At 45.1% G+C, this 25347-nt stretch overlaps 1 protein-coding gene across 3 annotated transcripts in view; it reads left to right on the top strand.

The window, feature by feature from the left end:
• The window catches only part of ARNT2 (aryl hydrocarbon receptor nuclear translocator 2), a 95192-nt gene extending 82226 nt beyond the window's left edge, over positions 1–12966 (top strand). For all 3 annotated transcript variants that reach the window (XM_036389430.2, XM_036389428.2, XM_036389429.1), the window contains 4 exons: positions 931–1069; positions 3492–3657; positions 5936–6072; positions 8438–12966. In XM_036389430.2, coding sequence (XP_036245323.1) covers positions 931–1069; positions 3492–3657; positions 5936–6072; positions 8438–8536 — 541 coding nt within the window. In that variant the 3' untranslated portion in view covers positions 8537–12966. The remainder of the gene's footprint in view (positions 1–930; positions 1070–3491; positions 3658–5935; positions 6073–8437) is intronic.
• Positions 12967–25347: the final 12381 nt, after the last annotated feature.

The raw sequence follows: 25347 nt of genomic DNA, 5'->3' as shown, positions 1-25347 counted from the left end.
GGGATTGGAGAAAAGAACAAGCTGTTTCAGTGAATCCACAAAAGTGGTTTTGTGTGCTGTCTTCATTTCTTCATTTATATATGACATGTAAAAAATATGGTTTTATATATAAAAGTACAGTCACAATGTGTAGTTGTGTAGATTCCATTGTTCAAGACTTCCATGAAAATAAAATGGTAAAGTGGAGCAGTTGCTTCATATAATTTTTCCTATAATTAATTTCTGGGTATTTCTCTGTAGTGAAATTCAGTAAGTAGGAAGCAGCTAACATATTAAAAAGTTCCTTAAAAATTCTATTTTTATTATTATTAGTGTTCCAAATTTACTCCATGAGTTTAACTTCCTGTCTTGATTATTCTTTTGTCTGGGTATATAATTGCCTGTTCTTCTTTAGCATCAGTTGGTGAAAAAAGGAATTAAAAGCCCTTATTTTTAATATGTAGCACATAATTCTTCATTTCCTAGGCAGGGAAACAAATAAGGAAGTGCCTATAAGTATCATCTTTTGTGCCCATCTTCATCTAGAATGGCATTTAAGCAAATGCTTAAATACTGTTGACTTTTAGCACAAATTTGTGATGAAGTACCTGCAGTACTCTCTGCAAGCTGGATTTTTTTATGCATTAAATGTTAAACTGGTGTGAGGCTAAGTGTGTATGCACCATGTGTGGGACTGTATTCTTAGAAGCCCTTTCCAAGAGATTACTGAAGTCTAATTCAAAATAATTTTGCCTGCTGTGTCTATTAGGAGTGACATTTAGAATGCCAGTATGTTTCATAGTTTTGTGACAGTTCTCAGTCATTTTTCTTACCAAGACAGATTGAATAATTATCTTTAATGTATTGTCAGTATTTCTTTATCTGAGATACAATCTGTGCATTGAGAATAGGCCCTACAAATGAGGCTCTGTGTGTGTTCTGAACCCTTAGTTCATCTGTAGTGCATGTGCCTGGTGTCAACGACATCCAGTCCTCCTCCTCAACAGGCCAGAACCTGACTCAGATATCGCGGCAGCTCAACCAGGGCCAGGTGGCCTGGACGGGAAACCGCCCACCATTTCCAGGACAGGTACTCATTTCTAGTCCTTTATTGTCATGGGCATTAAAGATTTGCATCTCTGTGGTGTTTACAGAAGTGTTAGTCAACCCATTTCTGATTTTAGGGTCACTAATGTGTGGTTGGGGTGGAGGTGTGGCAGTGTGAGCAGCTGCCCTATGTGTAGCTGCTCTTGGTTTGGGATGATGGCAGTGGCTGCACTGACCCAAACCCCGCTGGAAGGTCTTGTCCTGCATTTGTTTTATGTGTGCACTGGATGAAGGAAGAAGGACAGATCTTCTGCTGTTGTATTAAGCCTGTGAATTAAATCTTTCTTGGGCCAGGACCTTGCACCCAGCAGTGTCACCCACCATTATCAGGGGGGGCAGAAGGGGCAGGTGCAAACCCAGGCATGGACTGGGAGCAGAGGCTGCTCAGCCTGGTGCCCCTTCAATAGCACTGGCCAGTGTAGCTCACACTGCTGTGTGCTGGAGGAAACAGCACATACCTCCATCAGATGCACTGTGCTTGTCAGTGTTAGCCCACAAAACACCACTTGTTCTGTGTAACTGTTAAAAATGGTTCAAAACTCTATTAAAAGACAAGTAATATGAAATTAATTTGATCTTAATAATGCTGCTCTTAATCCCTCCTGAGTTCTCAATGTTTGGCAGGCTGGAATGGCATGTTAGGGTGGTCACTAAATGAATTTCCAATAAGTGAATTGTTTCCACATTAATCACTGATTATTCCCGGCCCTCAGAGTGTCATGGTTCTCTGTCACACCTGGTTAATGAAATCCAGTCACAACATTTCTTCAAATGATATGGAAGGTGCTGAAAATTACTAAAACAAATTACTCATCCCTCTTACTGTGCAAATTCTGTCCAAGTCAACCGAGTTTGGATGTGAGTGTAAGGAAATTGGAATTAATTCTTCCATCTTAAATAAAGTAAAATGAGCTAAGCCTTGCAAAAGTGAGATGCTGAGCTCTCACTGCCATTGTGGAAACCTTCAGAAATATACAATTTCTTAGCTTGGAACTGAACTGAAGACTTAATAGCATCTTCCACATGTTATTTGCCTGTTGGGATATATTTTGCTCCCCCAGCTTCCCTGCATTTGACCAAAAGTCAGAATCATTAAGTTTGGAAAGGACCTTTATGGTCCTCAAGTCCAACCATTAACCCACTGCTGCCAATTTCACCACTAACCCACATCCCCAGGTGCCACATCCACACATCTTTTAAACACCTCCAGGGATGGTGACTCAATCTCTTCCTTGGGCAGCCTCTTCCTGTTCTTGACAGCCCTTTTGGTGAAGGAATTTCTCCTGCTGAGAAGTGATGGGAAGTGGCTCAGTGAGCACTGCTGCCAGCTACCTCAGTGCCCTTGCATGGATCCTGCCCAGCCCACGGACTTGTGTGTGTGTCTGAGGGGTGTAGCAGGTCACTGACCTTTTCCTCTTGGATTGTGGGGGCTTCATTCTGCTCCCTGTCCCTCTCTTCCAGGGAAGAGCAGCTTCCTTTGCATGCACTGATTGCCAGTAACAGTGCACATCATTGCAGATATCCAGAGATATAATCACCATTCAATTTCTGTTTGTGGCCTTGGTTAGGCAGTGAGTTTTTCTTGGGACTGCTGGACTTACTTATCATATGGGAAATGGTTTGTAGTCAGATTCTGCCTGTGCACCTTGACTTTGGATGGAACACTTCACTCCCTTTAGTCCCTGTGTACCAGTTGTACGTGTCTCAAAGTAGCCTCTGCAGTGTTTAACCATTTGTGTAACATTCTGGGAGATCCTCTGATAGAGCTGTTACGTAGGTGAAATGGCAGTAAGCTGGATTTTAGTACTTTTAAATTAACTCAGCTGCCCAATTAAAGCAATTGTTAGACTGTTTCTTCCCTTCTGCCAGGACTTGGTGATTCACCCTTTACAAAGCAAAGTAACTGCTGCCTGTATTTCATAGGCAGGGAGAGAAAGCAGCTCATTAGCTTTGAAACTTCTTCAGTCATTTAGTCCCAAGCACCGGAGACTCTGGTCATCTGAGACCTGCATGTGTCGTGCAGGGCATCCAGATAACTGATTTCACTGTGGCACTGCAAAATCAATAACCCTGGAAAATAAAGATGAACCCTTCATACCTGTTGAGTTTGAGATTAATCCTCATAATACTGGTAAAAGAAATCCTGGTTTTCCAAATAGCTCTGATACAGAGTACCTGTGAGCTAATGAGCAGGAGAGCTGTAGGTGTTGCTTTATAGTCTGTTGTATTCCTTCTGCAGCAGTAACCTGGCTTGGACAGAAATTAAATACAGCTGAGACAGGAGAAACGTGCCTGTTGGCATCCATAGAGTTTATTTAGTCTTTGCTTTATGTTGTAAAAAGTGATTCTGCTGTGCTGTTCCCCAACAATAAAACTTCTTCCTTCTTTTACGCTTTGTTCCTCAGCAAATTCCATCTCAGTCTGGCAAGGCTCAGTCATCTCCCTTTGGCATTGGAACAAGTCACACCTACCCAGCTGACCCATCATCTTACAGCCCCCTGTCCAGCCCAGCCACCTCTTCTCCAAGTGGGAATGCCTACTCCAGCTTAGCAAACCGAGGTGCAGGCTTTGGTGAGTTTTAAATGGTGTAACACAGAAATGCACGTAGAAATGAAACTCTTCAGCATTAACTCCATTAAAAATCTTCCAATATTTAATCAGTAAAAATTGGTTTTTATTTTTCTTCTGGTGGGTCAGTTGAGAAGCCCAGGTGGTGAAAGGGTTTTGCTTTCTGCTGCTGAGTAGAGAGGACAGAACTGACCTATTCCCTCCATGCTCCATCTCCTCCACATCCAACACACTTCAAAATATTGTCATTTTATGGTATGAGGGAACTTTTTTTTTCCCCCCCAGTAAATGGTGTCCTGAAAGATTCAAAATTTTTTTATATGACTAGTAACCATGCTCCCAAATTGTAGTCAACTGGTTCAATTTGCTTTTTTTTTTTTTCATTTTTTATCTTCTTCATGGTGGTTTCCTCTTGCACTTGTACAATTGCACATTGTAGTTTGGCTGAAAATGGGATTTATTTTGTAGCCCCAGTGCTACCAACCTAATCAGAGTAGGTACCATGTTTTGAAATGGTTTTCTTTTCCCATTATGTGCCAATTTGGTGGCTTTCAGACCGTGACCCAGTAGGTAACCCCTTGGTAAGTTTTCTGCACTCCACCAGAATAGTATTCAAAATATATAATGGATTCCATGAAAATATCACAGGGTGATAATAATGTGCAATCCCAAAAGGCACGGGTAGCAGTGTGCTGGTGTGTGTTGTGTGCTCCTGTCCCTGGGCAACAGACCTGGCACAGACCTGTGCCTAGAAAAAGGACATTGGGATGGAGCTCTTCCCACACAGCTTATTCCTCCCTCCATTTCCTTTTCCACCAGGCATTGTACATTTGTTTATGAGACAGCCTTGTATTTCAGGCTTAAGCTACTTGGCAAGAACCCTTTCACTTAATGAGAAACATCTCCTGACCTACATCAGTTTGGGTGCTATTAATAACCCAGCCTCGACGGAGACGAGCGGCTTCGAGGGCCGGCTGGCAGGAGCTGCTCTGCTGAAAAGAAGCATCATTTGCTTCACTCACTTAATTTCAATGTGTTGTTCTGAGGGGAAATAAAACAAAACAAACTTGCAGCTTGCTTTTAAAGGGGAACTTAGATGAATTTTATTTTGGCTCTTAAAATGTCCGCAGGGTTTTTGAGTCAGCTGAATTACTGGTTGTGGTAATGTCAGTGAGGGAAGAACTGTAATCATCTACTTTGGATGTGATAGAAATGCATCACTGCAGCCTGTTTACTTTCCTGTAAAACCTTCCCTTTATCTGTTTTGCATGGCTTAGCTAGTTGCCAAAGGGATTGGGTTAAATATGCGTGTCTGTATTTTCTGAAGTCATGACTGTGAGTAGTGGCTGATTTGACGTGATTTGGAGTCTGGCTATCAAACACTTGGCATAGCACAGGTGTGGAAGTTTGGCACAGGAAATTTGGCACCCTTGGCAGAGGATGCTGGTGATCAGGAAGAACCAGACATGCACAGCTTGATCCTCTGCTGTGAGAGGGAAACAGGCAAAAATAGCTGGAGCACTTATAGAGACAAACATTAACAAGAAAAAAGAGGAAGAAATATTTGGAGGAAAAGCATAAGCCTGGTGGCAAGCTTTCTAAAATGCTAGTTCTTAGAAGGAGATACTGTAACTAAGGAATGGAAAATTATCCAAAAATATAATTCAGTGGCAGTCTGTAGAAATGCAGGGTAAAATGAGTCCAGCTTAAGTGTTACTGTACTCATGAAAAATGTATGTGTAATAGGTAACCAAATTAATGTGTGGCAGCATGCTTTTTTTCTGGTGGACCATTTAGAAGAAATTAATCTCCTTGAAATCATCATTTAAACTGTATTTACAATGAAGCCTTGCTATTCATGTTACTCTGTCAAATTTAAATGGCATGAGACTTTTAGGAAAGTATCACCATATTGACAGAATAATAATTTGCTATGAACTGCATATTAAGTGAATCACTTTGCAGATGTATCACTGGAGGACAGGACAGTCCAGCAATGCCTGTATTTAATCAGTAAGTCTGTTGTCTGTTGATCATACTGTTTCTACATCTGCTTAAAAAAGTCCTGGATCTGCTTACATGCTTCTTAGATGAGTACCAAACTGTGCAGCCACTGCTCCACAAGAATTCAGAACTCCCTCCAGCTTCCTCCTCGCAGGGCTGGTGTCACCCAGGGCCTTTCTCCAAGGCTCCTTTACAAATCCAGGCACTGGTGGATGCTGCCCCAAAGCAGACAGGTGTTTTGGAGGAGCTGCTCCCTGACTTGTGCCTTTTCTTGCAGCTGAAGGAGGCCAGAGCAGCGGGCAGTTCCAGGGCAGACCGTCCGAGGTGTGGTCGCAGTGGCAGAGCCAGCACCACAACCAGCAGAGCAGCGAGCAGCACTCACACCCACAGCCCAACCAGACCGAGGTGTTCCAGGTGAGCAGAGAGCCCAGGGTCCCTCTGATCACATCTCAGTCTGAGTTAGAGCCACGGCCCTTGAGGATCAGGTGCAGCAGGGCCTGCAGCCCTTCCCTGCTGCTGCGTGCTGCCGTAGCCCTGCACTGCTTCCAGCTGCCCTTAGCTACTGAGGTGGTTTGGGTTTCTGCCACACAGCAGCATCTTTGCTGAAGTAGAATGCTGTTTTCCCTTCTCTTTTGCACTCTATACTTTGGGCTTTCATCTTTTGCAGAGAACTCATGAAGTATTCCCAAGTGGAATGTCTTTCTTATCCTGGTGCTGGCCTCTGACATCTCAAGTTCAATTAGATATCAATGTCATTCTCTTTGACAGTTCAAGCAGGAAAGGAGTCTGATAATGCACAGAAGATAGTGGACAATATTTTTTTAAGGTTAAACCCAGTCAGATACCAGATGGGGGTAAACAATCCTCTTCAGCTATCTAATTAACTCTAATTCTGAGTCTTGACTACAGATAGCAAAGCTCTACTATAGAGTACGACTTCGTAAGTTGACTAATAACATATCTGTCCTTGTATAACTGGTTTTTAAATTAGATGAAGAAGACAGTTTACAAGAAAACAATGCAGATAAATGCAGGAGAGACAGTTCAAGCCCCAAGCAAGGTTTAGAAGTGGGGCACCTCCTTGTCTTTTGGAAAGTAAATTCACCTGCAAGACTGGGTCGTGTGCAAGAATGCTGCAGAAGAGCTGTGAGCATGGGAATATTCCTGTGTGGATGAACCATTGCTTTCACATAAGATCAAACAACAGCCTATCATCTGGAATAACTGCATGTCTGCGTGCTCTTAGCCCAGGGCCCAGGCAAGATTGGTCTGTTGCATCTCTTTGTGTTAGCAAAGGTTAATTGCTCTCCAAGAGGATATTCAGGGTAATTCCAGTGGAGCTGATGGCAGCATGGTTTGATGGCCAGCAGAGACATGGGGCTCCAAGCAATGTCTTGCTTGTTTCTTTACAAATTTCTCATGAAGTTAGTGGCAAGGAAGACCATGGGATAAAAGGAGAGCTGGGCTCATCTGCAGAGCTCTTGGAGGTGAGCGTGTGTTTGGAGGAAATTAGGAAAATAGCTGGATGGGATAAGAAACTTGGATGAGTTTAAAGGCCTCCAAGAAGTTGCTTGGATTGTGCCCAAAGTCAGCCCTGGGTTAGCTGGGCTTAAGGAGAGAGGCAGACTCAAGAGGAGACCTTGCTGGATCTGTGCCTGAGGAGACTTTGCCACAGAGGCCCCAGCAGCAGAAATGCCTTCAGAGATGGAAATGGAGACAGGAGGGAGCAGCTACAGCTTCCCCTTGGCTGGGAGAGAGTGTGGGAAAACATCAAATAAATCCAAGTTTTGGTCAGAAGATGAAGGCTGACCCTGGCAGCTCAGACACCTGCCAGTTGTGCTCACAGTCTCTCTCTCTCACCACATTGGCAAGGATGCTGTGAAGATTTTGGATGTATTTTAATCAGTTTTTATTTTGGAGGAACTTCCCAGTACGCAGCAGCTCTCAGTTCTTTCACAGAGCAGATCCTGTGAGCTTTCTTACTTGTTTTTTGGTTTTGTTTTATTGTGAGGATACTGGGCCATCCCTGGCAAGACTTGGGTTTGTGGTAAGAGTTTATTATTGTAAGGACTGAGGAAAAGCAAGTGTAAACTCTGGTTTTCCCAGCAAGGGATATCTTCTCCCTGTGGCTGCAGTCTCCAGCTGAGAGGAAAGGTTGAGTGTTTTTTGAAGCCTCCTGCAGAGACCTCACTTGGCTCAAGACACGTGAGAGCAATTACCACGAAATCCCATTTCTCCTGAGAAGTTCCTGCTATTTCCTCTGCCTCTGTACATCCATGAAGGCTGCTTGGGCACCTTGTTAGCTGGGGTGATGTTAGTCTTGAGTGTTCCACAGAGCAGTGTTCACCTAGAGAGTGCTGGTAGGAAGTGAGACCTTGCCCAAACCCATCCTGACACAGCTGGAGCCTCCAGTGTGTGAGATGTTGTACACTGCCCGTGGAGTGAAACCAAGAGAGTTTGCTTCTCTCCATATGTAGCTCCCATTCCAAGAGGAGCTGTTTCAGTCTGGGAGGAGAAGGAGGCAGTTCAAATGTGTTTTATTTCAGAGGAGTGAAACTTCTGACCTGCTTAAGTCCCACCTCTTGTTCAGAAATGCTCCAGCAAAACATAAGTAGCACATAAACCTTAGCCCAGCCCTCTGCACAGGTCTGGTTTTCACCTTATTTATCTAAACTTGGCCTTTTCTGGTTTTACACTGAGAAGATGAACAGGAAACAGTTTGTGTCTGGATAATGTGTTGGCAAGTGAGACTTCACTTTGATTTTTCCTTATCGTGCAGGACATGCTGCCGATGCCTGGGGATCCCACACAGGGTACTGGCAATTACAACATTGAAGATTTTGCTGACCTGGGCATGTTTCCACCATTTTCCGAGTAGCTTGTGAAGCAGAAATGGAAGTTCTTCTTCTCCAAGGCCATTTCAGTGTAATTTTGGCGCTGCTTTTTCTGTGTTGCATTTCTGTAGAAGCTACTAAACCAGAGGACACATTTCTCACGTTTCAGATAGTGGTGTAGGGCTTGCTCTCTCCTCCTTGGGGTGCACCAGTGCCAACAGAGGAGCTCCAGCACTTGTTAGTGGTCATTGATAGCTCCGTTATTTTTTTTTTATTGTCATCTACCTCAGAGATAAAAATTTTGCTTGTTTTTTTTTTTTTTAAATCTCTGAGTCTCAAATATTTGAATGTGAATGATGCATAATATTTCCTTTGAATGGTAATTTTTCAATAGATAACAAAGTAACAAAGACTAACAGAGAAAAGGTAAGGTCATGTCTCGTTACAGTGCCTACCGCTCCATTTTGATGCCTTGCTTTAAGCTTAAGTTTCTGGAAGCAGACACAATATTCTGTTTTCTTTGAGTCTTGTAGGTTTTAGGTCACTTTAAATGTTGAGATTAAGCAACATAATGTAGGCCTCTCTCACCAGAAGATTCAGCTCTGCCTTTTCTAACTTAAACTTGAATGTGTGTACATTTTGGTACTTTATGTATATGTTGTGCTGTATGAAGTGATTTCCTGTACTGGTTTCTTTTGCCTTTACAAAGGGTCCATTCTGGAGTGTACTGAAAGGTTGATGATGTATGTGAAGGGTTTGAATATCCTGAGACTCTCCATCACTTCACATAGGTGTTCTTACTTTTAATTCAGGTGGTTCTCTATTCAGAACAAACATTTTCTTACATAAGCTATTAGTCTGGTTTTGCACTGAATTGAGGCCTATAACCTTGTACATTTCTCACTGGCTGCTTTAATTATTATTGTTCTTGCTTTCCCAAAAATATTGCCTCTTAAAAAATGACTGTAAACACATTGAGATTGCATTTTCTATATTAGCTGCATTTCCTTTCTGTGAAGTACTTTTTATACTGTGAAACCTCACATTTTAACAGTGGAAGGTGGTGGCCTGTTACAAGGAAATTGTTCAAGCTCATTTGCTGCAAGCAGTGAGATGGTTTTGTAGTGTATAATTTTTTTAAAGTGAGTTGGTAATAGGTATTGATTGGACTATTGTCCACTGCATACACAGTGATAACTTGAATTTTTGCTTGGATTCCCAAGCAAATGCTTCTGTTAACCCTGTTCTGTTAAAAATGGGATTTTCAGCGTACCAGGTTTGTTGAGGACTCTTGACTGCTCTGAATGCTGTATGCTTTTCCACAGAGGTAAGTTGATCACCTTCCTCTTGGGCGAGTCACCTGCCATATGTCTTCATGAGAGATGTGGTAGGAATCTTTTTGTTCAGTATTTTATATGCATGATGAGTTACAGAGGTTGGACTGTAAGGATTTTATCCTGATCATTTCTTCTGGGATGGGAACACAAAGAATCACTTACAAAGCCCCAAGTTCCTGCATGCAGGTTGTTCATAACCTCTGAGGCTGGGTGCAGAGGAGGAAGGGGCAGCTTCCCTCAGCTTTTGGACGTTCAGGGGCCAATAAGGACCTGGAAAGAGCAGCCCCAGGGCACAGCCCCCATCCAGAAGATCTCAGTGTGTGCAGCCATTCTTAGACTTCACAAGATTAAGCTCTGCCTTCTCGTAGCCCCTCTAGAATTCTGGGGTGTGTCTGAGTGGGGACAGGGTGCACATCACCACAGTCCACATTTTGGGGTGAGATCCTGGGGAGCAGGCAGGCCCTGCCCCACAGCCCTCTCTGGCCAGGCAGGGTTCAGGTGAGCCTGGCCCAGGGACAGGGCTGGCACAGATGGGGCTGTGCCCATCTGACACTGCTGTCCCAGCCTTCTCCCAGATCAGCACATTGTGTTCAGTAGCCAGGAAGAGTCCTCCTTACTATTTCTCTCACTAAATCTGGGATCAATCTCTTACCCTATGTGCAAGTGGGGCTAGGGAGTCTTTTTTTTTAGGACAGTTTTGTATATCTCTAGATGAGGTACTGGAGAGGCCTCAGATCTCCTGGTCTGCACTTGCCTCACCAAATCACGCTGAGAACAAGCAAAAATCTTCCTATCTCTTCTCCCCCAGAGATCTGGAAAATACCATCTTAGGTGAGCAAGCCATGTGCTTATGCACTTTGCTTTTAAATACATGGATGTTTATTCTCTTGGAGCCATCCCCCTTTCCCCTCATGCTGTTCAAATGAATGACTGCTCATGGAATTGGAGAGGCAAAGGAAGTTCTGCTGTGAAGTTCACTGGTGTCTCTCTAAGAGGTGCCTGGATGCTGCACTAGTGAGTGAGGTGCTCATTGTCTGTGCAGGGTTTTGAAAGGGGCTGCTTATGAGGGAGGGAGCAGTAGGTGAGCAGTTTGTGTCTCTCCACAGAAGATGCTTGACATGAAAAGTGTCAGTTCTTCTGAAATTTTTATGAATTTCTCCATAAAGTGAATCATGAATTCAGCAAGAAAGTGCTGTTCCTGTGTTTTATTTTACCCAGCAAACTGCTCTGAGTATATTTATAGTTTATTTTACTTCCTGAATTCAATTCAAAAATAAGGTTTTTAAAGTCATTTTCTTTCTCCTGACATCAGCAATGATAACTTCCTCAGTGTGTTGTGGGTTTTTTACTACTGAAGAAGGCTTCCTGTGTACAGATTTTGGTTGTGCAGTTCAAAGTGCACTGTTAGAAGAAATGTAAGCACATCTCTCTTTTTCTTGGTTTTTTTTTTTTTTTAAGTCAGTATGCCTGAGGGATCAGACCATGGACTGCTCCTCACCTTGTGGGCTCCTTCCTGGTTGGGGAAGGTGATGGCTGCTCTGTCCAGGGCAGTGTGAGCAGTGCCAGGTTTGGGTTTTCCCTGTCAGCTGTTTCTATTGTGCCATCCCAAGCCAGGCCTTTACTCTTGGCATTTCCACCCTTGCCCTGCTCCTCTGCCATTCCTGGCCACCCCATCTCCCCCAGCCCAGGTGGGAGGTGTGGGGCTGCCATTCCCAGCCACGAGGAGGGAGCAATCCACAAATTTGGCAGTTTGGTGCTTCTGAGGCAGAACTGCTGCAGGTGAGGCTTTGCTGCTGCAGGTGAGGCTTTGCTCGTGCTGCAGGGCTCTGCCCTGGCCCCTCTGTGTCCTGCCTGCTCCTCCCCAGCAGCCCCCCAGGTGCTGTGGCTGACAGAGCTGTGTAGCCTTGGCTGTGCTGTATCTTGTGTTTCCTTACTTAGCTTATCCTGTAGCTGCAGTTATAAGGTGCATTGGGAATGCTGATGTTTTTATTACGTGCTGTCGGTGTAGCTTTGTTGGCACTATGGCTTCTAATTTCCAGAATTTCATAGGTGGTGGATTTCTCATTCCTTTTGTGGATTTTTTTCTAAGCTGGAAATAAAGCTGTGATTTCTGATTGAACTGTTGCAAACACAGTGTTTCTTGAAACTGAATTTTCTGGGTTTTAAACTCATGGAGCAGGAAACTGCAAATAGTGATGGTCTGGGTGAGTTATTTCAAGGAGCAGACATGTAGACTGAGACAGTTTTAGATACTAAAATATTTATATTCATTTATTCAGAAGAACAATCCAAGACTCCATCACATTACTTGTACAAGTGCTACTGGCAGTACCTACAGTGATGCTTTAACCAGATAGTTCCATTTGTAGCTTTGTTGCCTTTTCTTTTCTTTTGAAGTACAGTATGAAACTGTAAATACTTCTTGCAGAACTGCCTTTTTAACTCTTAATTACTTTTGGCACAGTGTTAAATAGTGTTGGATTTACCCAATTGCTATGACATATATTTTTATACATAGGTGTACTCTTTTTTCAAGAATAATACAGCCATTTTGTCATTAATGCCTTATTGGTGTCATACTGCTGTTGCTCTTTGTTTGCAAGGTATCGAGTGGACTAATTTCTAGTTCAGATATTTTCACTTTTCCTGGCAGTGCTCAAGTTTGGCTTCAGGTGATTTTTGCCAGAGCCCCATTTTTCACAGTTGTTAACTGTGAGAAGAAGAGAATGTGGGCTTGGGCTTGTTACTGTTAATGGAGCAAAGAAAAGGTGATGGCATCTAATTGTCTTTAAAAGGTCAGACTTCTCCTACTCTAAACCAGAGTGCATTTCATGAAACTAATGACTGTGGGCACTGATTACTTTGTGTAGATTAATGGTCTTTTAAAAAGAAAGGGAAAAGAAAGAAAAAAAGGAAACAACTCCAAAAATGGGCTTCTGTCATTGTTAGGCACTTGGTTACGTATCTGTTTAAACTCTTCATATTGATGTGAAATTGTGCTGTGGATAAAGTGTATTTTGTACTTCTGAATGTTCTATATTTATGACTAACAAGTACAGAATCAGTTGTGTGTATGTATAACTAATAACTGCCTTTTTAAATTTCATTAAAATAAAAATGTCATGAGCTGTTGTTAATTCCTGTCTTTCTGTAAATAAGTAAAATGTGCTGTTGGGAATTGTCAAGTAAGAAATAACCCTGGATTATAAGATCCATGCCAAAAATCAGAAGATGAGGCATTGATCTTTGTCTTTGAAATCTCCTCCGGTGCTGTGTGGTTGGGGACAGGATGTTCCTCTTTTATCTGCCTTGTAAAGGCTGTCCAGAGGGAGCAGGAGAAGAATGATAGTTTGAGAGCTCAACTTTTAAAAGTGTTCCAGAAAAACATTAATTAACAGCCTGTTCTACTGATGACGCTGAGGTGTGTGAATTGGTGGCTGTATTGTAGAGGATTTCATTAGAGCACAATTGGTTTGGAGCTAATTCATGGTCTGGGGCAGTATTTATTCACTGCCTGGGGTGGTATCACAGTGGTTTCCTTGTCTACCTTTTGGTCCCATTGTTCAAAGTTAAAAAATACTTGTATCCTTGCCACAAACATTCTGGTGACCTTTTCAGATTGCCTATGTAAGGCACATTTGCTTTTCAGCGTGGTTCCTCGTTGCATTTCTATTGTTATTTCTGTGTCTACTTGATGCTTTGTGAGCAGGACTTACCTTGCTCATGAATCCAAGAAGCTGGTGACTGTGCCATGGCAGGAGCTGAGGACATTGCTCTAAGGCCTGCATTCCTGGCATGGGGTAGGTGGTGTTTCCACAGCTCATACTCCATTTTTAGGGCTCTGCTGGGACCTGGCAGGGAACTGGGGCACTGGGATGGGATTAATCAGATGCAGCCACCAGCCCCCCCCGCTCTGCTGGGCTCTGCTCACTGTGTTCATCCCAGAGACACAGGTTGCTCAGTGAAAATGGGCCATTCGTGCTGTTTTGCTGTGAAAATTGAGTTTTCAATGAAGTGATGTTCTCCTGGCATTTGCTCAGGTGCTGGTGAGCATCTCTGATGAACAGGCATGTGCCAGACCTTGAGCCCCATTTGGAAGTGCAGCCACTTTCATCCTGGCAGCTCTTTGCTGCTTTTCCAGTGCAGTTTAATAGGCTTGCAGTTGCTTTTGAAGAACATTATCCAAACAGAAAGGCACACACAGAGCGGGTGTTGCACCCATGCCAAGCAGGGTACAGTGTGGTTGGGCTGCTTTAAGATCCCTCCCAGCACTCTTTTCATGTGGGTCATCATTAGCTGTGCTCTCACGTGCTAATCAAGTGTACTTCTGGGCACTGTGGTGACAGCTGGGTGTGGAGTGCTGAGAGGTGCTGGTTTTGGTGTGGAATCTGGGTTTGGAGATGCTGGGTGTGGAATGGAGCCACGTGTTTGGTGGCTGATGGTCACTGATGGTCTCAGCAGGACACCATGGCAGAAATCTGCCCAGGCTGCATGCAGGGATGAAATGCAGCTCAGGCTCACCGTCTTTGCCTCTATCAGCTGGCACTAATGAATCATAACAGCAGGTTGGGTCTTTATTATGGTGATAGAAATACATTTTTCATTATTTTTACATGGGAGCTATTTCTTAGCCTTATTTCTATCAAAATACCATCATGGTTCAGGAGGTATTACTCATTTAATTTTCCCAGTTTCTCTCCACAGGTTGTATATAAGAGGGACAGATACAGGATGAATTCTTCCATTCTTTTTTACCAAGTTTCAGCATATTCCTGGTTGAAAATACTTGGCAGCATCTCTCTTCAAACTTTGTGGTCTGTCCCACATAAAATGAAATGGAATCACTTGAGCTGTATTAATGGACTTGGGATCATATCCAGGGGTTGCTAGGGCATCTTTTCATTAGCTCTGGAAAAAATTATCTTCTAATTATAGACTGGCACTAAATACTGATATACAAAATGTGCCATTTGGGACCCAGTTGAAAAAAATGTCACTGCTAGGCTCACCCTGGACAATGCAGAAGTGCATTGCCATGGCTTTTGCAGACAAAAGGGTAAGGGCTGTACCCACAGCACTGCAATGACAGCTGTGCAGACAGAGCCTGGGGACAGAGGACAGCCCCACTGCAGCTTTGGAGCTTTCCCCAGTACACACACCCCCAACACTTCGGTGTCCTGCTGCTGCCTGTTAAAAATAACAAGCACCTCTTTCCAGTTAGGAAGGTGAAGTTTTAAATACTTGGAACACTTTTAAAAACAAGAAGCAGTGCAAGGTTGAACTACTTTGGTGCACTCTGTCATCCCAAGCATGTTTTGGGTGGCTCTCAGAGCCTCCCCCAGTCGCTGCCCATCCTTGGCTGTGCTGTGGCTGATGACCCTTCCCTTGGAGCTCAGTGCAGTTCTCTGTGTGGCCCTGATGGGAAGCGGCTTCAGTCTACAAAATAAAATCACAGGATAGTTATTTTCCATTTAGCACTGGAATTACTGGCCTGACAGATCCATTGCCACTGAGGAGCAAGGATTTTGAAGACCTGAGTTTGCTTTGTTGTCTGAGGCCTCCAATTTGCTAAATAAACACACAAGAGAAGCCCTGGCACTTGTAAACACAACCCATTGCCTTCACTGCAGTGCACAGAGCAGGGGGCAAAGGCTGAGTGATAATACTGCCCACTCAGTGGAGAAGTTTGTCCAGTGGAATTGTCTCAGAAGCAGCCCTCCTCTCTCCTCAGCACCTCCTGGATGTGACAGACCAGGGATACGAAAGCCTGACTCACCGAGGTATTGTAAATGCTGTGGGATTCCTTCCCTCATGCAAATCACACTCAAACAAATGTTACATTGTTTCTGGTTCACATAATTTGGAGCAAAAGTCATCAGGAGGCAACACTGCAGTGCTGCTGCTGCTGATTTAAATTGTATTTCATTTTTAAATGGGACTGTTAGTGGATGTGTCCTCTCCTTCTTATGTTAGCTGCTGCTGCTTTCTCCAGCCTCCAAGAGAGCACAGAGTACTCTGAAAATTTGGAGCTGGTTGAGGTAATTCAGGCTGGTCCCTGCATGTGAGGGACAGATGGAGTCAGCTTGCTCCAGCATGCTCTGCTCTGGGAAATGGGAATGACATGGAGCTCATCTGCATAAGAGGTACCTGGAAACACCAGCTTGTCACCTTCCCACAGTGTCCCCTTGGCAGAGCTTGCAGAGGTGGGATTGCATTCCTGGGCCTCCTCCCAGTGCTCTCCAGTGTGTGACTGCTCAGCTTCTGTTCCAAAATGGAAAAAGTGATGCTATAGTGAAAGAAGGTCTGGGCTGGGACAGTGATTTTGTGCAGTGTCAGGGAGTCATGGCCTCTTCAATACCAAGCCCATGTGTCATCGTGGTTGTCCTGTGTAGCAGGAGAAGTTCCTGCCTGATGATTTATTTGGTGACGTACGAAGGGATCTTTGTCATTGTACCCACAAAGCTCAAGCACTGAATGTTTACATCCATTCTGATATGGCATGGAAAACTACCAAGCCCTCTGACTGAACAATTTTAATCTATGAAACCCTGAAAGTAGATGGTTGCAGTTTTGTGAAAAATTTGCAGAATTGATACTTTGGTAGCTTGAAGTGCTTATCTTTGCATTTGTCTGTTTAAAAACTGCATTTGTTGAGGTTGAGAAAAAAAAAGTATTCAGTGAAATTTGTGAAATTCCTATGAGAAGTTTTAATTATTGAGAAACTCTAAAGCATTGTGCACTTCCTTTAAGCCATATTGTTCCCCCCACTGCACAGAGATGCTTAATCTAATGGAGTTCTGAATAGGAGTTTATTTAGATTCTTCACATATTTTTTGTGACCTCTGTGATTTAAAGTTGGAGACCTCAGCAGGGAATCAATGGAAGTTGTCACTTTAATCATTTTAGTTCTAAAGGTTCATCAAAGTTATGCGAATTGACCTAAATTTTCAGATCCTGCTGAGGGAGTGGGGTTCTGCACTAACCTGCCAAGGCTGACCTGGATGTATCAGCTGGTAATGAAATACTGGAGCAAACCCACTGAAGCAAGTGTCAATTATATAAATAAGGCTACTAAAAGGCAAAAATCTTAATTCAATGAAAGATGACATTTGATATTTATAGATCACTATAGATACACAACACTTCATTGCAGAACTGTTGAGTCCTAGAAACAGATTTCATTTGACATGTTTGTAAAATCCCCATTTTGTCCCTTGCACCACCATGTAGGTGAAGGGTGGGTGGATTTTTGTACTAATGTTGATAAGGTGTCAAGGCAATTTTACAAGACTCTCTTTAACACCAGCCAAGACTCCAGCATTGAAAAAGAGAACTTTATGAGCAGGGGTGGGAATATCAGATAACAGATTCCTGTTTTCCTCTTGGTTTTGTGCTTGTTCTCCCATCAGGAGCATGTTTCACAGCCATTTAAAACACTGGAGCTGAGCTTCCAGCAACAAGTCCATTAATAGCTCTGACTTCCAGGAGGTTCTAAAATTGGGTTAAAGATACCCTGCAGGCACAAATTTCTTTGCTGTTTAAGTCTGCCATCCAGAAGAGAAAATGTTTCTCTGAGAAACTAAATGCTGCTTGTCAGATTTGTTGATTCCCTGTCACCTATGAAATGGAGGTAAAAATGGTACTTCTCTCAACTGTGCCCAGAAATGCCACTGAAATGGTTTCCAGCTTCCTCTGTTTCCTCACCAGACTCGGAGCTGGGCAGTGGAGGAGGAGCAGGTCTGATTGCTGAATCACACAGGTCACAGCAGGGCTTTGCAGCACAGCTGTGAGTGTGCAGGAGGGGCAAGTTGGACATCTTCTATCAGAGAGTTTGTGAGAAAAGGTCCTGCTGTCTCCATCCTTGGCTGGACAGAGCCTTGGTTGGCCAGGTCTCAAGCTGGGGAGAGCCCTGCTTTCCCTGGAGGTCCATGTGGTGCTGTACCTCCAGTGCTCCTGGGATTCAGTGGGGTCAGCCCCAGCCCTCAGCACAGCCACAGGGTCAGAGAAGCACAAGGACCCAGACGTGGTCACTGACCCTGGGCCAGTTTAAAGGTCCATGTGGCCTCCTCAGGCAGGCAGAGCTGGCCCAGGACTGAACATCCATGGCCATAAGCCTCGGGCTGTGACCACCTCCTCACCCACTGACTCATCCTTTCCCCATATCCAGAAGCCCTGAGAAAGTGTTCTGTGCCACATCACCTGTCAGACCTTCTGCTGCTGAGCTGTTCTCACACCCATCCTTTAAAGAGCAGACCAGTTCTCCTCTAAAATGACTCACGCTGTTGACAAAAGTCTCCTGAGGTTGCTGACAAAAGCCCAGACAGAGTCTGTCAGCATTGCCAGTCCCTGAATTCTGCAAGCAACTTTTTATTACAGGCCCTGAGACACCGAGAAAGGAGAGACCATCTTGATGTAGTACAATAGCTGTTACCTCATTTGGAACATTGTTTTTCTGGAGAATCTCCAATATCCCATCAAATAAAACCCTTTTTAACAGCAGTCAAGCACAAACACAGCAGTTGCCAGACGTGACCAGTGGGAGAAGTAAACAAGGAGGATCTTTAATGGGTAAGATCACAATTTAGCTACCAGCTAAAATGTTTTCCTATAGGATTAATTCCATTATCACCACCCAGAACTGTGGATTGGTGTCCATGCAGTTTGTAGGACAGATGTGAAGGCTGCCTGTAACCTTGATGCTGTGGCAAAAATATCCTGGATTGAAGGAATCTAAGGAGGAAGGCCGTAAGTTCAGTGGTGTTATCTGTGTAGGCCCTAGTTCAGTATCATTGAACTATCAATTATATCAATTTAGGTTTTATTTGATTTTTAACCACCTGATCTAGAACTAGAGCCAGTCATTCCATGGTAGTTAAAATCCTATTGTTGTGCAAGCTCCTGTTCAGATGTGGTATTTGATAGGCTCATCAGCTTTTTGGAGACTGATGGTTTTTAGCCATTCATATTCCTGAGCTGAAAGTCATCTCTGCTGCTTGTTGACTTTTTCACTTCACTAAGGATCTGCAAAACTCTGGGGGTCTCTCCAAGGTTTTGCTCATTGCTGGGAAGAGTGCTCATGGATGAGTGCTCATGGATGATCTCAGTTTGGATCAGGACAGCCTGCACAGAACCGTGTCAGGTGCATCTTTTCTGACTCAGGGACTGCCCAGGCCAAACCCACCAGAGGTGAAGATGCAGAAGCATCTCCAAGCCATCCCTCCAGAGTCTTTAATTGTGTGTTTCTCACTCTGTGTGCCACATCAGGGCTCTTATCCTCTCCCTAAGATCCCCATGTGGATCTTCAGCACCACGCTCCCAAATGAGGTGTCATTTTGGGACACTGACATGCATAGGGGTTAGATGGTTCTGTGCACCAAACCAAACCACTGGTGACCCAAAATTACAACGTGGGAGTTCCTGACTGCTCAGCCCATGCTCATTCCACTAGACCACACTGCCTCCTGAGAAAATATGTTTTAATGGTATCTGGCCAGCTGTGTAAACATGTCAAGAGACAACCGTGTAAAACTGAACTGCTCCCATTAGGCAAGTTATAGTCTATTTTATTTGTAAGCACAAATCCTAAATCCCTCCTCTAGCATGATATTTTCACAAACAAAAAGTAAGGAAATGAAAAACAAAAGCATTACAGAAAATGTTGCTGTCTGGGGCTATGGATGACATGACCAAGTTCATTTTCCCTGGAACACTGAGTTTCTTCCTCTCTACCAGACTCTGCTTTCCAGCCTGGTTCCTGACTTGAGAGCTGGTTTTGGGGGCAGAGGGGTTGGTGTCCATATGGCAGGTAGGAAAGGCACTTCTTTTCACCTTATGAGATTTCTCAGCTGATGACCACCTACTCCTGCTTAAAAATATATTGCTGTAAGAATCAAAGCTATCAGTTAATGACTCTGAGCACCCACAGTGCTCAGTGTTGTGTTTTCTCATTCTGCCTGTGTTAGGACAAGACAAAACTTTGCCTGGTGTAGGACATAGCCAGCCACCCAACAAGTGATCTTTATTCTTTTATTAAAATGCCTCTTTTCTGTCTGTGCATTGCAGGGTGCAGAAGAACAAGGGATGTATTTAATGTGGCCCATCCTCCCAAATGCAGTTGTAGCAGCATCCAATACAATAAATTTTTGCTGGGTTTTGTTAGAAAGAACAGAGGATGGGTTGCCATCTACTACCACTCTGAGAATAAAAGCAGAGGTTTGGGTAAGTGAAGTGCCTCAGAACCTGAATGAGCTGATTCCTCTGACAAAATGTTTCAGTTTGTAGTGGGACTCACATCTTAAGAGGAACACCACTGCTGTCCTCAGTCCCTTGTTCACTGTTAAGGGCCCTTCTCTTGGCTGTGTAGGTGGTACCAGCATCCCAGGACTCAAATCCCTTCCCTTGCTCCAGCATGTGGGCACAGCTGCACCAAAAAAATAGTGACATTTTTCACTTCAGACAGTTTGGTTCTGGTTCTTGTGTTAATGCAGTTGCTAAGTGACAGCATTTCCCTGATCCCACTGCTCCACACTCTGTTCTACAGGATGGGAATGACTCTCACCACAGGAGCAGCCTCTGGCTCTCAGCTTTGCTTTCACATATGTATCATGTTGTTTCTGCAGTGTTTATCAGTAGTACTTTCTCTGTTCCTCTCCAGCAATTGCATGCAGAGCCAGGTTCCCCAGGGAGGTGGACCCATGCAGGGCTGGAGATCCAACACTGTTCCTGTGCTGCTGACTGCACGGTGACAACAGGAAAGAGGAACATTCACCTGCTGTGTCACCTGCAGCAAACTTGTCTGACAGTCTTCAAGGTCCACAGAGGTTTTCTGAGGCTGGAGTCTGAATGACAGCAGTAAGTAATGAGCCAAGCACTGCAAAAAGTACAGCTCATCTCAGGCTGGGGTTCTGAGCATTGACAAGGAATTATTTTATCCTTTGTTCAAGGGGACCATGTTGGAGCCTGCAATCCCCACTCATGCTATCATGTTGGGCAGTGGATAATAGAAATCAAAAGGCATTCTGTCACAGGGAAAGACAGATGATTCAGAAATTCCAGGTGTTCTAATGAAGCAGGAATGCCTGGTAAAGGCAGGAAGAAAGTTTCAGTGTTGGATGTTAAAGAAAACGCCCGGGTTGGCAATGCTGAGAGCGGATATTTCTCACAGAGCAAATCATGGCTAGGGAGTTCTCATGACTTATTTCTTATCAGGGTTTCCTGCTGGGACCATTGCTTCCACGATTTCCCCCTTCTTCCTTGCCCTTCCCTTTCCCATCCCTGGCCCTCTCTGGGCTGGGTTTCTCTCCAGGGGGTGACCCCACCCGGTGGGTGAGAAAATGCCTCTGTGGATGTGTTGAGTGTGGTACCTGCCCCATGCATAGAGATTTGGAGATGACAGTGATAGCAACGAGGTGGATTAACCTCTTACCTTGCCTCAGTGCACCAGCAGAGGTGTTCTCCTCCCTGGGTGGGCAGCTCTGGGTCTCTCCCACACTCCAAGAGTGAGGATGAGCTGAGCCTGGGAGTGGAGCCCCGCATGGAGTGTGTGAGCTGGGGATCCTGCTGGGCTCACCAGGAGCTGCTCCAGCAGCCCTGTCCTGAGCAGGCAGCTGTTGGCAGCTGTGTGAGGCTGCAGGTGGGTCCCTCAGACCTGAGTTTCTCACACAGGGCTCCTCCACTCTCTCTGATGCTGGGGCTGGAGGAGGAGATGCCTTGTAAGCTGTCCGAGGTGATGGACTGGCTCTGAATTCTGCTGACGAGGACTGTGGTGGAGGAGTCTTGCAGAGGCCTCAGCTCAGGGCAGGATTTTAGCAGGTGTTGAGGTCTCCCTGAGGCCACTTTCCGTCAGGCTGAAAGCAGCCTTTCAGCATTACCGGTGATGACATTGGATGAGAAAACATTTTTCTTTAAACAGTAGTTTCTGCAAAGCAAGATGTGAAAAGCAAAAAGTTCTTCTCAAACCAGAATTTGCTTTTGCACATCCAGAGCAGAGCACCAAAACTAATGAAATCCAGGTGCCTAGGCCTGTCCCAGGAATGGGAAAGGGAGGAAAAACCAACCTCAGCAGAATAAAAGTCTACAGTTACAGGGACCTGCTCCAGCACCCAGCATGTTCCAGGCAATAGAAAAGCCCAGGAAGGACATGTGTTTGTGACATGAAAACATGGTGTGTACAGGCAGTGGAGGGGACTGGAGCTGCTGCCACAAAATGAAACAGCTTCCAGGGGCTGAACTTCTTCCAGGATTTGCCAGAAGGGGATGGGGGGTGCTGAAAGCTGCTTCAGGGCACTCAGGTGCACTAAGCAAAGCCCTGATGAGCCCAGAGCCTGGCCTAAAGGCACACTGTTGCAAAAGTCATGTAGGTGTTCAAAGTCCTTCCTGGATGGGGACAGACATTAGGAGCTGAGCTGTGACAAGCTGTGTTACACAGCCATCAAACCAGTTTGGCCACCCATTACCCCCCAGTTTCATGTGGTGGTGTCAGTGTGTAAGGCAGCACTGCGCTGGCTACACTCCCATGGTGTGTTCATCCTGTCCTTCTGCGTCATCATTTTGCAGGAAAAACATTGGGAGTTGAATGCTTGCTGATGGAATTACATGAGCATGGTAGAAATGAGTCTGACACACTTTCTGATGGACCAAGGTCACCATAAAAATGTGTGCACAGGCAGGAATATATATCTAAAGTAGGTGTGTGTGCATGTATAAATGTGTACACATATGTCTGTGTGTATATGGACACTTGAGCTCCACTTGAGCTGGAAAATACCTAAAAGGGCTACAAATAATTGCTCTGATGGGCAAGAAAAGAAAACTCCCCTTTTCCCTGGGCTCCCACAGCCATCCTAGCTCTGCCAAAGACAATGGCAGGAAGCCAAGGGGAAAGAAAGAGATCAGGGGGAGCAGAACCAGGCTGGGCGTCCTCTGTTTCACACTGGAAGTACGGAAACTCACAGGCTTAAGTCTTTTTTCATGAACCTTTCATCTGGACCAAAAGTGCTTGTACAAGCCTTGCTCACTAGCTGTGCCCCTGGGCTTACTTACAGGACTGTGGGTTTTGTCCAGTCCTGCTGATTTTTCTGGGTGGAGATGAAACACTGATTTCCTTTCAGGAAAGCTCATCTCTTCCTGGGAATGGTTAAATAGTGCTGACTGCACGTATACCTCCTGGGAAGAATAAGGGAGGAACAAACCCAGCCAGTTCCAGGTTTGCAAGTGGTGCAGACATTGGAGAATAATCTTTACTAATGAGGGACTGATAAGCACTTTGGTACGTTTATTAATTAATGCATGTACTTGACTGATCCCAAGGTCAGGTATTTCTGCCCTGGTGTCTTCCTTCAGTCCAGATGCCAGATCCAGGCAGCCCCAGGTCTGTGTGTGTGCAGGATCTGCCTCACACTGACGCTGCCTGCAGGGATGGAAGGCAGCATTTGGTTTGGGGAGAGCCTCTGCACATCCCTTTGTATGTCCTTCTGCACACCCCTTTGCACATCCCTCTGTATATTCCTCTGCACATCCCTCTGCCTGTCCTGGCCAACTCCTCACTGCATCATCCTGGGCTCGGCTGGGTTTTGATTAATGATTGATCCAACACCACGCAGGTCATCCAGTTCCTGCTGACTCCTGATGGCACAGAGTCCAGCAGACACATGTGTGTTATTAACACTGCAAGTCCAGCAGAGCAAACAGCTCTTCACCATATATGCTTTCGCCAAGATATTAAAGCACAGTTTCCATTTCCTGGCAATTAACTTCATCTTTACCATTCAAGAACAAGAAGCACTCTGTTCCAGACAGGCAGGTCTGCACTGTTTGGAAGCTTCTTATTCCAAGTTGAAAACCCCTTGAAATTACTTTGATGAAACAATTTTTCTGTCATTTAAACATAAGAAGAAAAAGCATGAAAGGTGGTGCTGCTCAGCTGACTGGGCACAGGGTTGAGTTTCAGATGACCTGGTACAGCCCTTGTCTGTGCTGTGGACCTGCCTGCTGTGACCTTGAGTCAAGGACCTTGTCTGTCTCCCAGCTCTGGTGTTTGTCTCACATTGTCACCTGTGGTAATTACTAAAGGTGGTGGGGTTAAGGGTAAAACCATCCATCAAATGAGGAGCTACTGGGGAGGAAAAGTGACTGCATTTCCTTCAGCTTTGCTGCTGTCCTTCCAAGTACTCAGCATCCTCCAGGTTGGGGATGGGTACACTGGGTTTGGAATAGGCTGGGCAGGGTCCGCAGATCACTGGTGGTCCTGGCTATAAAGGAAGAGCCAAGCCCTTAGCTGCAGGTCTGTTGGTAGGGCAGGTCTGGTTTATTCACATAGGTGAGTTCAACTGCAAAGGCTTTGCAGTCAGGACTGTTTTCAATCTGGTGGCTGTGCCCAGAATAACAGGAGCAGGATGTCAGTGGGAACCTCCAGAGCCACCACAGTACAAATACTGATCAGTGCTTTACAGATAATGTTTCCTGTCTCCAGCTTTTAAGAGAGCCTCATGGGCCAAGGGACTGGAAATCTTCCTCTCTGTTTTACTGGTTGTGGTCTCCAGTTCAGGCAGGTATAACAGGGAAGCGCCTGTTCACTGCTCCATCAGCTCTGGATGTTCTCCAGATGCCATTGAGGAGACCTGGTGGCTCCTGAGAAAGAAAACGTTCTCACAAAGGCTCACTGGAGTGATTACTAGCTGTCCCACACCTTGGGAAGCCAGTACTATCTGTGGCTCTGCCCTGATGAAACTAGGTACTGGCTGGATAAGAGCCAGGCCTGGGACAAATGTCCGGGCAGAGCACGGCAAGGGAGCCAGGAGGAAGGAAATGAAGTCAGCCCTGTGATCCTCACCAGATGCACACTCACACTTTGCTACGAGCTCATTACCCCTGACCATTACCCTGATGTGCTGCCCTGGTCTACAGCTACAGCTGCTGGGGCAGCTGCCAAACTTGGCATGGACCCAGCCTGCTCCCAGAGGTCTCTTTTGGGCCAGGGCAGCCCCTTCCCAAGGGAGCCATGTGGAGCAGTGCTGGCTACATGAGTTACACACAGCTATCCCTGCACAGCCAGCCACAGCACAGTGTGGGAGCATGGTGATCCATAGGAACTGGTGTGATCCTGCTCAGGCTTGTGTGGGGCTGATGGATGGCCAAGACTGAAAATGTTGGGTGGGTAGTGATCATGGAAAATATTTGCATTGTTTATCAGGCCATGAAAATCATGGGGCTTAAAGGATATGTCCATGGAATACAACCAGCAAATAGTTGCTTAAGGCAGCCTGCTGCTGGGACAGGCAAATCATGGCCTCAGGGCAAACTGGGAAGAAGATCCTGTTCCCAGTAGTCTGCTGGCAGCAGCCCTGGCTCTGTCCTGAACTCCTGCAGGACTGAGATGACTGCGGGTCAAGTGCCGGGGGCTGTGGCTGAGGAAGGAGGAGGAGAGCTGGGAGAGGCATTTCCACAGGCGCTTCTGACAGCAGGAGATGAGGTGAAAGAGCAGGAGCCCGGCCTTTTCATGACTCAGTAGCACCGATCTG

Source organism: Molothrus ater, chromosome 13 (genome assembly GCF_012460135.2).
Source record: "Molothrus ater isolate BHLD 08-10-18 breed brown headed cowbird chromosome 13, BPBGC_Mater_1.1, whole genome shotgun sequence".
NCBI lineage: Eukaryota > Metazoa > Chordata > Aves > Passeriformes > Icteridae > Molothrus > Molothrus ater.
This window is presented reverse-complemented; position numbering and strand designations above follow the sequence as displayed.